Source organism: Rhinoderma darwinii, chromosome 3 (genome assembly GCF_050947455.1).
Source record: "Rhinoderma darwinii isolate aRhiDar2 chromosome 3, aRhiDar2.hap1, whole genome shotgun sequence".
In the NCBI taxonomy this organism is placed as follows: Eukaryota; Metazoa; Chordata; class Amphibia; order Anura; family Rhinodermatidae; genus Rhinoderma; species Rhinoderma darwinii.
In genome coordinates, this window is record NC_134689.1 from 338,134,415 (window position 1) to 338,147,628 (window position 13,214).

Below are 13,214 nucleotides of genomic sequence, written 5' to 3' on the forward strand. Positions count from 1 at the left end.
GCATAGCTATGAAGCGTTATGCTGGCCGCCGGACTCCCGATGGGCAAGTCCGCCCTCGTAGCTCCTCATCACACCACCAAGATCTGAAAACCGCCTGCTGTGACTTAATACAAAACAGCAGTATAAGAAATTTACATCGCAATGAAGAATAGCATAGAAAATGTATCATCCTCCCCTTATATATATATTTATAACACATACATGAATATATAAAAGTTAACAGTGTATATCTATAAAACCTCCATAATACCAACTGTAACACGTAATATTCCTGTTCCTTGTCCTAATCCCTTTAAGTAAACAAGGGAGGGAGGGTGGGACACTCGCCTCCAGGTTCTCAGGAAGAGGAAGCTCACCAGGCATTTCCCCCTATATCACCTCTCTGCTGGGCGGGACGCAGCATAGGAGGTACTCTTCTAATAGGCCACTCACTTGGGCAAGTCCGCCCTCGTAGCTCCTCATCACACCACCAAGATCTGAAAACCGCCAGCTGTGACTTAATACAAAACAATATAAGAAATTTACATCGCAATGAAAAATAGCATAGAAAATGTATCATCCTCTTTTCTTTCCTTTTGTATTTATATATATATATCACCTCTCTGCTGGGCGGGACGCAGCATAGAAGGTACTCTTCTAATAGGCCACTCACTTGGCCCCCACCCTTCTTATATTAATAACACGATAAAGGAGATGCCCAACCCTGAACTCTTTAACCCATACCCTTCAATCCTTTCAGTCAGATTGCCCCCTCCCTATTTGGTTGGATGCCATCAAAACGTAAAAAACACCCAGAAACGCATCAAAAAAAGCACCTTCAGGTGCATTTTTTATCTGCAAATTTCTTGTGGGTTTCCTGCGGTTTTGCTGCGTATTTTCTGGAGAAAAATACGCAATGTGTGCATGTAACCCTATACTTCCATCAATATCGTTGTCCCACCCAAAGAACTTGTTTCGTACATATTTGCTTAACTATCCCAATATATCTTGACAGAAGAGTTCCGCAATATCCATCACCCAATCGAGTAACACCCCAATACATATCAATAATGTGCTCAACCTTATTACACATCCCTTCCGCATATTTATTCACTCTGTCAATTATTCATCTTGAGGGAGATAAGGAACCTGTTCCCAAAAGCATACATGAGTGTCTAATTATCACGCCCTTTACAAAGTGTCACAAGAATACGTCAGGGAGAGTACCTTCCCACCTGATAACGTAGCCAAAAATATCTAATGACGTTCTTTCTACTGTTTACAAATGCCAGCATACTGGCATATTATATCCCGACCTCCCATTGTGCCACCCACACCGCACCGAACAGTAGGTGTTGTATTCTAATATTCTCAACCAAAGATTAAATATGAAGTTCAACAAATAGTGAGGAAGATGAAATGACGGCACTCACCCATATGGTTGTATGTTTTTCTTTTATTGTGGCATTCAGCAAAAATAATAGAGTATAAGGGAGGACAAAGCAGATTGCATGGCAGGTTACATTCTGTTTTGCGCTTAGTATAGCGCTTCTTCTGACTTAAAACATCATTGCTGGCGGCGTTCTTTTAAACTACGGTCAGCTGCAGCTTCCTTAGTAAACCAGTGAACGTCCCCTGTTACACACCCCTTTATGTTAATCACTATTGAGAAGACAAAATCCTTATTACGTCATGGCAGGACGGATACTTGAATTCCCACGTGATCATATCATGAAAGCCGCTGGAGAGAGATCATCTCTATTGCGGCTGCGTGGGAGTCTTAGCTCAAATATAAATATTAAATAAGAAACGTCTATGAAGATGAGAAGGTACAGTATACATAGATTAACAAGGGGCAGTAATAAAGGAATGGTACTAGCCTATTTGGTATAGCCCCATGGTAAATAACTTCTTTTTTTTTTTTTTCTAATCCGTTCATTGTCCCTTTACAGAGGCATGTTATTGCTTATACAAGTGAAATTAAATTGCACAACATATCTCAATATGCAGCAAGTTAAAACCAAAACTATAAGCACAAAAATTACTACAAAAAAACTGGCATTTCATTTTTATCTTTTAAACCGGCAGGTCCCATCGCATTTGCGTGTATAATCCATCCTGCTTCTTTTCTGAGTAAGATCTTGTGTCTGTCGCCTCCATTTACAGGAATTTCAACTTGCTCTATACCTGAAAACTTCAAGAGAGGAGAAATCTCCCCCATGAGCCTTTCTCATATGATCGATTCATCTCGGAACTCCTGTTATAATTGATTTACAATGCTCTCTAAATCTGACATACAGACATCTATTGGTTTTACCTGTATAGAAACGTCCACATGGACAGAAAATTGAGTCTTGAGAATTAAGTCTTACAACTGATGAATTGTTGTACTTTTTGTGCAATACCTGCAAAATTAAGGGTTTTAGTTTGGAGGTTATATTTGCAATGAGTAGAATTACCACAATGAAAATTCCCCTTTGGGATTAGCCTTTTGAGCCAACTATCCTTAGTTTCAGTGAACCTACTATGAACCAGTTTATCTTTTATATTAGTGCTTTGCCTAAAAGAGATCAAAGGTTTTTTTATAGCTACATTTTTCAAACAGGGATCTCCTTCGATTCGGTGCCAGTGTCTAAAAATCAAAAAATTTTATTATTTGGGCTTGACAAGTATATTTGAAAGTAAAAATTTATCTCTGTTCCTCTTTTGAACTATTATTTATTTTTTTTGTCAGGAAGGGGTTCAAGTGAGTGATGATGTACCTATCTTCAAATACCGTTAAAAAAATATTAGCCAAATTACAAGCCACAGGAGTACCCATTGCGGTACCGTTATTTTGTATGTCCCAAGTATCATTAAACTTAAATGCATTATGGGTAAGAATAAAGTTGAGTGCTTCACAAACAAAGGAAATGTAGTTTCCACTCTTCGTTGCTGAAGATGGAACCTTTCTCACTGCATCAACACCTGTGTCGTGTGGGATTCTAGTGTAAAGGCTCTTGACAGAAGTCAAATAGAAATTATCTTTCCAAGTAACATTCTTACTAGCGTTAAGGAAATCATTAGTAACTTTCAGATGGGCTGGAATACTTTTCAGAGATGGCCTTAAAAGCCAATCTATATATTTAGTGTTACGATCACAGGCCGCTCCGCCGTAGCGGGGAGGCAGCTGACCAGGTCACAGTCTACACGAAAGTCAATAGCAGATAGCAACGCTTGGGTACCTGAACTAGTCCAGACGGTGGCTGTGGCTTCAGCATGGATGGAGGCCGGTGCGGCAGGTAGCGCCAGACGTGGCGGGCAGTAACCGATGTGGCAGAAGACACTGGACGTGGCAGAAGGCACTGGGCGTGGCAGAAGACACTGGACGTGGCAAACGACACTGGACATGGCAAACGACACTGGACGTGGCAAACGACAGCAGGTGCAGTAGACACGACTCCAACACCGGTAGGCACAGGAACAAGAACAATACGGGATACAGGAACTGGTAACAACTGGAACGAGGAAACACTAAGGGACCATTTGCAAGACAGACTGGGATAGACTAACAATGCTCAGGCAAGGATCAGAAGGCCTGGGGCCTTTTTATAGACCAGGAAATCATGGCAGTTGATGACGATTTCCTTTGTGCGCGCTGGCCCTTTAAGGCTGTGCACGAGCGTGCGCGCACCCTACCGGACACAACAGAATGGAGCGGAAGTGAGCACTGGTGTCTCCTAGGAAGGAGATGGGGACCAGCACTCACAGATCCATGGCTGCGGGCGTCGGGAGGTGAGTAAACCCGACGGCCCGCGGCCATGGATGCTACATTTAGAGGGGGGCTCGGTTAGAGAGGTGACTACCAAGACAATTGGGCGGCCTGGAGGATTATTACGAGCTTTATGTATTTTAGGTAGAAAATACCACGTAGGTTTTGAAGGGAACTCAGGATATAATTTGTCTGCCATTTTCCGTGATAAGCAGCCATTTTCCACATCTCTCCTTAGAAAGGATTGTAATTTTAACTGGAATTTGCTGGTAGGATCACCTTTTAATTTTGAATAAGTATTTGTGTCTGACAGTTGTTTTAAGGCTTCAGAGAGATAATATTCCCTAGTCATAAGGACTATGTTACCTCCTTATCTGCTTTTTTTTCAATGAATTCAGTGCTCTTTCCTCCTCTTCTGTGATATTACAATTACTTTTATATAGGATCGATTCCACCTCATGTTTTACAACTAGGGAGAAAAGTTCTAGGTTACTGCCTGATGCTATAGGGGTGAAAAAGTAGAGGGTATTCCACCCTTAAAGTAATCGATTTCAGTTGTTTTATGTGTGATCACAGTGTCTTCATCTGGGAGGTTGTCTACCAATATTTGGAAGCAAGCTATTTCTGACTCGGAAAGTGGGCCTACCTGACATGGTATTTCACATTCCCTTCTAATGTTGGCATTATCTATTGTTAATTTATTTATTGCTTTATGCAGATTAAGTTTCCTTACACCCTTAAAGAGATCCTACTCAAAGTCTACTATATCGAAATTCTCTGCCAAGCTGAAATTGAGACCTTTCTCTAGAAGACTAACACAGGCCTTATCCAAGGTCAGTTCTGTAAGATTAATGATATTTGTAATAGAGTCATTCTCCTACTTCCTCCATGTAACCTGCTTCCTTTTCCGGCCAAATTTTCCTTCCTTTTTCACTTCTTCCTTTTCTTCTGCCCCCTCGTCTGATGCATCTCCTAAAGGGGCATTTGGTTCTTTTGAATTTTACTGGCATCGTCCGATATACTTGAATCAGAATCTGTTGCCCAAATGTCATTATTAATATTTTTTCTTCCAGAAGAGCGATTTTTTTTATTTTTTTGTTGCCGTTTGTTACCCCAATCAAAGACTTTTCCTAGATCTAAATCATTTTTATCTCTAAGGAATTTATATTTTTTCCTTTCTTTTATCTCAGCTTGAATCGGGACGAGCGTTTTTTCTAGGTTCTTGGAGAAATCATTAATTTGTTGTTCAGTAAGTCTAGTTCTCAGTTCTAATTTAACTTTACAAAGCTCAGTTGTAATTTGTTCATACTTCTTTTCATTTCTTTTTAGAATAATCTTCACTAGGTTTAACGAGTGGATTAAATGAGCTTCTTTCCACTCTGCCTGAAAGGCCGTGTCATCTTGATAGATTACAGGAAATGTAAGATTGTTATGAGTTTATAGTTAAATATGAAGTTCATTGTCTCATGTTTACTTGATAAAGCAGTTCTGTTTCCCCGAAATGTCTTGTACCTCAAGAGACTTTTTCTTTTTTATGTACATTTATTATGATCTATTGTTTTAGACAATAAATTATATATTTCTTCCAAAAAACGTGTTAGACTCATGGAAGTATTGCGCCTGGATAGTGTCGTTTTTTTCACAGTGGATCCCACCTGGTTCTCATTTTTTTTCTACCTGCATTTACTCCCCGGTGAGGTTGGCACCTGACACCCTAGGGATTACGATTCCTAACCAACTATCTCCGCTATAGTGTTGTGCCTATCCATGCACAACCCCCAAAGGTGAGCTTCCTTATACTATATCTAATAGAGAAAGCGAATGCTATCCTGATGTACTCACCCTATGTAGCGCCTATTTCTTCTCTCTGTTCTCAACTAGCCTCTATACACGTTTTCTTATAATGTGGCAGTGCTCCAGCATCCTAGTTTTTAATTTTCAGTCTGTTCAGCCAAGATACTTTAAGCCGCACAGACAGGTGATCAAATACACCGCGTTCCAAATTATTATGCAAATGTTATTTTTCGCTGATTTTCCTAAATAGTCGATGCAAATGACAGTCAGTATAATCTTCAAGCCATCAACCCTTGGAGTATAATGCAAATTTTATTGAACAAATCTGCTAATGATAACAGATTTTTTTTTAGAAGTAAAAAACTTTCAAATTATTATGCACAACAGAAATCAAAACATTTTAAAGGTTGTAAATAGAACTAAAATGGTAATTTGTTGAATTTGCAGCATCAGGAGGTCATATTTACAGAAATCAAAAGCTCTTTCAATCAAAATAAACTTAACAGGCCAAGTTACATGTTAACATAGGACCCCTTCTTTGATATCACCTTCACAATTCTTGCATCCATTGAATTTGTGAGTATTTGGACAGTTTCTGCTTGAATATCTTTGCAGGATGTCAGAATAGCCTCCCAGAGCTTCTGTTTTGATGTGAACTGCCTCCCACCCTCATAGATATTTTACTTGAGGATGCTCCAAAGGTTCTCAATAGGGTTGAGGTCAGGGGAACATGGGGGCCACACCATGAGTTTCTCTCCTTTTATGCCCATAGCAGCCATTGACATAAAGGTATTATTTGCAGCATGAGATGTTGCATTGTCATGTATGAAGATAATTTTGCTACGGAAGGCACAGTTCTTTTTTTACCACGGAAGAAAGTGGTCAGTCATAAACTCTACGTACTTTGCAGAGGTCATTTTCACACCGCCAGGGACCCTAAAGGGGCCTACCAGCTCTCTTCCCATGATTCCAGCCCAAAACATGACTCCGCCACCTCCTTGCTGATGTCGCAGCCTTTGTTGGGACATGGTGGCCATTCACCAACCATCCACTACTCCATCCATCTGGACCATTCAGGGTAGCACGGCACTCATCAGTAGACAACACGGTTTGAAAATTAGTCTTCATGTATTTCTGAGCCCACTGCAACCATTTCTGCTTGAGAGCATTGTTTACGGGTGACCGAATAATAGCTTTATGCACACTTGCAAACCTCTGGAGGATCCTACAACTTGAGGTTCGCGGGACTCCAGAGGCACCAGCGGCTTCAAATACCTGTTTGCTTCTTTGCAATGGCATTTTAGCAGTAGCTCTCCTAATCCTATTAATTTGTCTGGCAGAAACCTTCCTCATTATGCCTTTATCTGAACTAACCCGACTGTGCCCTGAATCAGCCACAAATCTTTTGACAGTACGATGATCACGCTTAAGTTTTCTTGAAATATCCTATGTTTTCATACCTTGTCCAAGGTATTGCACTATTTCACGCTTTTCGGCAGCAGAGAGATCCTTTTTCTTTCCCATATTGCTTGAAACCTGTGGCCTGCTTAATAATGTGGAACGTCCTTCTTAAGTAGTTTTCCTTTGTTTGGGCACACCTGGCAAACTAATTATCACAGGTGTCTGAGATTGATTACAATGATCCAAAGAGCCCTAAGACACAATGCCATCCATGAGTTTAATTGAAAAACTAATAATTAAATGGTTATGACACTTAAATCCAATGTGCATAATAAATTGGAACACAGTGTAGATCACATTCTGTGTGTCGCATGTGATGTATTCTTTGATTTTATACTCTTTTGTATCAAATTGAATACTGTGAATACCCTTATGTTGTGTGATTAAACCTCTTTCTTTGCATGCCTTACATTTCCTACAGTTGTAAAAACCCTTAGTGATAGTATTGGTAAGTTGGTTGGCAGAAAGTACGTGTGAACAGGACTCTATTATTGTGTGCAGTAATTTGCCATAACTGTTTGCATTCTTATTAATTCGCCATGATCTATGGGGTTTAGTAAAGTGTCAATGCGAAGAATAAATTGATTGCAATAAGGTGGACAGCGGATATGAATTTGTTTTCACAGAATCATATGAATCTATAATCTGTCTGCAGTAGAGTAAGTGTGAACAATGTCTTATTGCAGTGGACTTTTTCTGCTCTATGCTCAGTTTCCTTTCAGATGTTACAATATAATCTGTTATTAATAAAAAGAGAGTGGTGGAAGGAGGAAATAATATTTTATAATGCATTTTTAATGTAAAACATGCTGATGGTTTTAGAATAGGTATGCTATTTGTATAGATGCAGGTGTGTATTGATGTGTTGTACAATGTGTATTTAATGAGAGACCAGGGCGCGCTTTAGCCATGCCCCACAAGAATCTGGACAAGGCGAAATCCAGGGTCGGGCAGGAAAGGCTTGGCATGCAACACAGAGGTTTTATATATTTATGAGCGCTTTTTTCTTTGTTAGGGTATGTGCACACACACTAATTACGTCCGTAATTGACGGACGTATTTCGGCCGCAAGTCCCGGACCGAACACAGTGCAGGCAGCCGGGCTCCTAGCATCAAACTTATGTACGATGCTAGGAGTCCCTGCCTCTCCGTGGAACTACTGTCCCCTACTGAAAACATGATTACAGTACGGGACAGTTGTCCTGCAGCGAGGCAGGGACTCCTAGCATCATACATAACTATGATGCTAGGAGCCCGGCTCCCTGCAGTGTGTTCGGTCCGGTACTTGCGGCCGAAATACGTCCGTCAATTACGGACGTAATTAGAGTGTGTGCACATACCCTCACTCTGTGAGTGTATGGAATAAAGTACCAAAAGATTTTATCCAACGCTGCAGTCATGCGCTATGTTTTCTGCTTTTATCCTTTATCACTTAATGTGAAGGCTGGGAGACCCGGCCGTAGAAACACCATGTGTGTTCTCACACTTCATCTACCACATCTGACCCCCTTGATATTGGGGATGGTGAGGAACTTTTCCTGGAGATAATGTGTTCAATTTTTATCCGTACTATACAGTGTGTAGCCCCATTGCATATAATCTTAGGGTATGTTAACACGGCAAACTAAAAACGGCTTTAAAATACGGAGCTGTTATCAAGGGAAAACAGCCCCTGATTTTCAGCCGTTTTTTATGCATCAAGCGTTTTTTTAATGCGTTTTTTAAGGCCATTTTTGGAGCTATTTTTCTATTTTTACTAACGACCACGTAACAATATGCCTTGTGGGAGCGAAACGCCGTCTTTCCCATTAAAATCAATGGGTAAATGTTTGGAGGCGTTCAGCCTCCGTATTTTCAGCTGTTTTTCGGGGCGTTTATATATATAAGATCAAGCAAATAGTAGGAGCAGCACAGTGTAAATACCAAAAACGGCTGGTGCTAGCTTCAAATAAAGGAGTGACGCGCTCCTCATGAATATACAAAAAATAGAGCCCAGAAGCAGCTTCTGGGCTCTATTTTTTGTATATATATATATATATATATATATATATATATATATATATATATATATACATATATATATATATATATGACTATCATGTTGCCCATAATGGACAACTGTTATCAGCCGTCATATTGTAAATCCAATTAAAAAAAATAAAACACAGACCTGGGTGGGTGCTATTAGCGACCTCATCAAATTTATTAAGAGGCACACCCATCTTAATAAATTTGTCACATCTTCAACTGTCTATGCGACACTAATGAAATGTACACCATCCGGGGGCTAGCGTAGATTTCCCTTATAATAAAACATTTTTTTCACTTACCCCCATTGTATTCTGTCCTTACTCAACTAGGACAGAACTTACCATGTTGAGAGACTTTAGGGAGGCAAGTGGCAGCAAAGGAACCAGCCTGTCCAAACGTTTCAGTAACTGAGATGTCCAACGTGCCGTAGAACTAAAAATAAATGACAAGGCATCTCAATATTTTATTTCTTATCCTACTATTCTAGTTAACAAAATGCTTTCTATCAAGGCATATGAACATCATAGAGGAGGGTCCCAAGTGGCAGACCTTGCCCAATCATGTATTACATGTTTGGCCATTCATTTTATAAAGGCTGGCATGTAATACTACATTTCTACTGCAATGGGTGCGGCAGGTAAAATACATTGCCAGTTGCAGCTTTCCCTGGCAATAACAACCGATCTCCATTTCTCCAGACTGACTTTTTTCGGAAACATTACCACTCCTGTTGATGGGTTGAGGCTGGTTTTGCAACTGATTTTGCCCCAGTTGTAGTCAGGGTTGCACCTGTCCATTAGGCGAGATGAGCTTCTCGTCTCAGGGGGTGGCCTTCTGTCTCTCTGAGGGGGCGGGGGCGCCACTGAAACCAGCTGCCTCCCACCCACTCCGGCAATATAATTGTACCTGCATCTATAGGACACAGATACAATTACATGCATAAGCGATGAATGGCCGGGCACAGAATGTGCCTTTCAGTCATGATGATGACGTCGTTGAAAGGCGCTGATTGGCCCTGTCAATCAGTGCCTTTCAAAGATGCAAACGGCGCAATGACGTTGAAAGGCGCTGATTAGCAGGGCAGAATGACTTGCGCTGATTAGCAGGGTAGAATTACTTGCAGGCCTGCATTGCCACAGGACGGCGGAAACAGAGTCAGGTGAGTATGTAAAGTTTTGTTTTTTCTCTTAAAAGTGTGAGTGGCATTATCTACAGGAGGCATTATCTACAGGGGGAGCTATATGGGGGGCACAATCTACAGGGAGGGGCTATATGTAATGCACTATCTACAGGGGGGCTATATGCAGGGCACTATCTACAGGGGGGGCAATATGTGGGGCACTATCTACAGGGGGGCTATATGTAGGGCACTATCTACAGGGGGGCCATATGTGGGGCACTATCTACAGGGGGTCTATATGCAGGGCACTATCTACAGGGAGGCTATATGTGGGGCACAATCTACAGGGGGCGCAGCAGGGGGGCTAAAAGTGGGGCACTATTTTAAGGACAGGCTATATGTTGGACCCTATTTACAGGGGGGCTATATGTAGGGCCCTATCTAAAGGGTGGGCTATATGTGAGGCACTATCTACAGGGGGCTATATGTGGGGCACTATCTACAGGGGGTTCTATGGGGGGCACTATCTACAGGGAGCACTGTGTGTGTGTGTCTGTGGGACACAGTGTATAGTGCTATTATAATCAGGCACACAGTGTATGGAACTATTATAATTATAGGTGCAGCGAATGGCGCTATTATATTTAGGCGCATAGTGTGTGGCACCATGAGAATTTTTTCTTCATTTATAGGTGCAGAAATGTTTGAAAAATGAGAAGCTAAAGACATCTAAGCGGCAAACTGCAGAAATTGGCTGTGGCCAGGAGAAGTCATCATAGAGGTCTGAACTGGATGAAGAAGAAAAGAGAAAAGGAACAACTACAATCTGAGATGTTACCTGTGAGTAACTTAATGTGAATGTTTATTCTGCTTCTAATAAGTACTGTAGTAACTGTAGGATCTGCAGCAATATGATGGGTGGTATGATTTTTTTTTGTGTTGTAAAACAGCAATTCCCAGCATATTTTTACCATTGTTTGGGCCATGCTGGGAGCTGTAGTTTTACAAACCTATACGGAAGGGGTTGCACTAAATTGAGATGTGTTTGTGCTGGTGTTGTATTTATGTTATGAGCTTTTGTAAAGGATCTGCCAGGCACAACTTCTGTGTATACGCCCATAGGTAATCAGTCTGCACCTGAGTCTATCGCAGCCTGGCCAGACGGAGCTAGCTCCCGCCCTCTGTCTATTTATACCTGCCTTTCCTGTTCCTCCTTTGCTTGTGATTCTTCTCGTGTGGTTTCATGGCCCAGCTACAGCTTCTGACTATTTGATCCTTCTCCATACTGACCCTGGCTTTCTGACTACTCTCCTGCTCTGCGTTTGGTACCTCGTTCACTCCTGATTTGACTCGGCTCGTTCACCACTCTGTTGCTCACGGTGTTGCCGTGGGCAACTGCCCCATTTCCCTTAGCTTTGTGTACCCTTGTCTGTTTGTCTCGTGCACTTACTGAGCGTAGGGACCGCCGCCCAGTTGTACCCCGTCGCCTAGGGCGGGTCGTTGCAAGTAGGCAGGGACAGAGTGGCGGGTAGATTAGGGCTCACTTGTCCGTTTCCCTACCCCCATCATTACATAATCACAAGCCCTATACCTAGTCTACCCTGGTCCCTGGACCCCCTTGAGACCATGGCCCAGCAAATGCAGGGTCTCTCCCTACAGGTCCAGGCCCTGGCTCAGAGGGTCAACCAGCCTGACGCTACCATGGTAGTGCCCCTCACCTCACCTCTTGAACCCCACCTCAAGTTGCCTGACCGGTTCTCAGGGGACCGGAGGACTTTTCTCTCCTTTCGGGAGAGTTGTAGGCTCTACTTTCGCTTAAAGCCTCACTCCTCAGGTTCTGAGAGCCAGCGGGTGGGTATAATTATGTCCCGGCTCCAGGAAGGGCCCCAAGAGGGGGCCTTCTCCTTGGCTCCTGACGCCCCTGAACTTTCCTCCGTTGATCGTTTCTTTTCTGCTCTCGGACTCATATATGACGAGACTGACAGGACTGCCTTTGCCGAGAGTCAGCTGGTGACCTTACGTCAGGGTAAGAGACCTGTTGAGGAGTATTTTGCTGACTTTAGGAAGTGGTGCGTAGCTTCTCGGTGGAATGACCCTGCCTTAAGGTGCCAGTTTAGTTGGGCCTGTCGAACGCCCTGAAAGACCTGCTAGTTAGCTATCCCTCTTCTGACTCCCTTGACCAGGTTATGGCTTTAGCGGTACGACTTGACCGACGTCTCATGGAATGACAACTTGAACGTTTTTGTGTTTTCCCCTCTGACTCCCCCATGATGCCTCCCGAGGTCCCGTTGCTTCGCTCTTCCACGGCAAGACTCGGAGGTACCTATGCAACTCGGGGCCTCCGTGTCCCCCCGACAACGTAGAGAGTTCCGCAGGAAGAATGGTCTCTGCTTCTATTGTGGGGATGACAAGCATCAAGTGAACACCTGTCCTAGGCGTAAGAATAAGCAGCCGGAAAACTTCCGCGCCTAAGTGATCATCGGGGAGGTAACTTGGGCGCACAGGTATTTCCCGTAAATATGAAACGTAATAAAATCTTGCTTCCCTTTCAGGTCTCTTTTGGTGGTAGGTCTGCTACCGGCAGTGCCTTCGTGGATTCAGTGTCTTCTGCTAATATCATGTCTGTGGAATTTGCTATGTCTCTAGCTATGCCTTTGATTGATTTGCCTAAACCTGTCCCTGTAGTGGGTATCGACTCCACTCCTCTTGCTAATGGTTATTTTACACAGCATACCCCTGTTTTTGAACTCCTTGTTGGCTCCATGCATTTGGAGCAGTGCTCTGTACTGTTGATGCAGGGATTATCGTCCGATTTGGTTTTAGGCCTTCCCTGGTTGCAGTTGCATAATCCCACGTTTGACTGGAATACTGGGGAGCTTACCAAATGGGATAATGAATGCTTGACGTCATATTTTTCTGTTAATTCTATTTCTCCCCCTGAGGAGGTGAACACGCTACCTGAGTTTGTTCAGGACTTCGCTGATGTTTTCTCTAAGGAGGCCTCCGAAGTGTTACCTCCTCATAGAGAATATGATTGCGCTATCGAATTGGTACCAGAGCTAAGCTCCCTAAGGGTAG

At 42.6% G+C, this 13,214-nt stretch overlaps 1 protein-coding gene across 1 annotated transcript in view; it reads right to left on the bottom strand.

The window, feature by feature from the left end:
• Positions 1-352: 352 nt before the first annotated feature.
• Positions 353-13,214, bottom strand: part of LOC142750497 (stereocilin-like) — a 39,146-nt gene continuing 26,284 nt past the window's right edge. The window contains exons 14-15 of the mRNA XM_075859499.1: positions 9,358-9,448; positions 353-496 (exon numbers count right to left, since the gene is read on the bottom strand). Coding sequence (XP_075715614.1) covers positions 353-496; positions 9,358-9,448 — 235 coding nt within the window. The remainder of the gene's footprint in view (positions 497-9,357; positions 9,449-13,214) is intronic.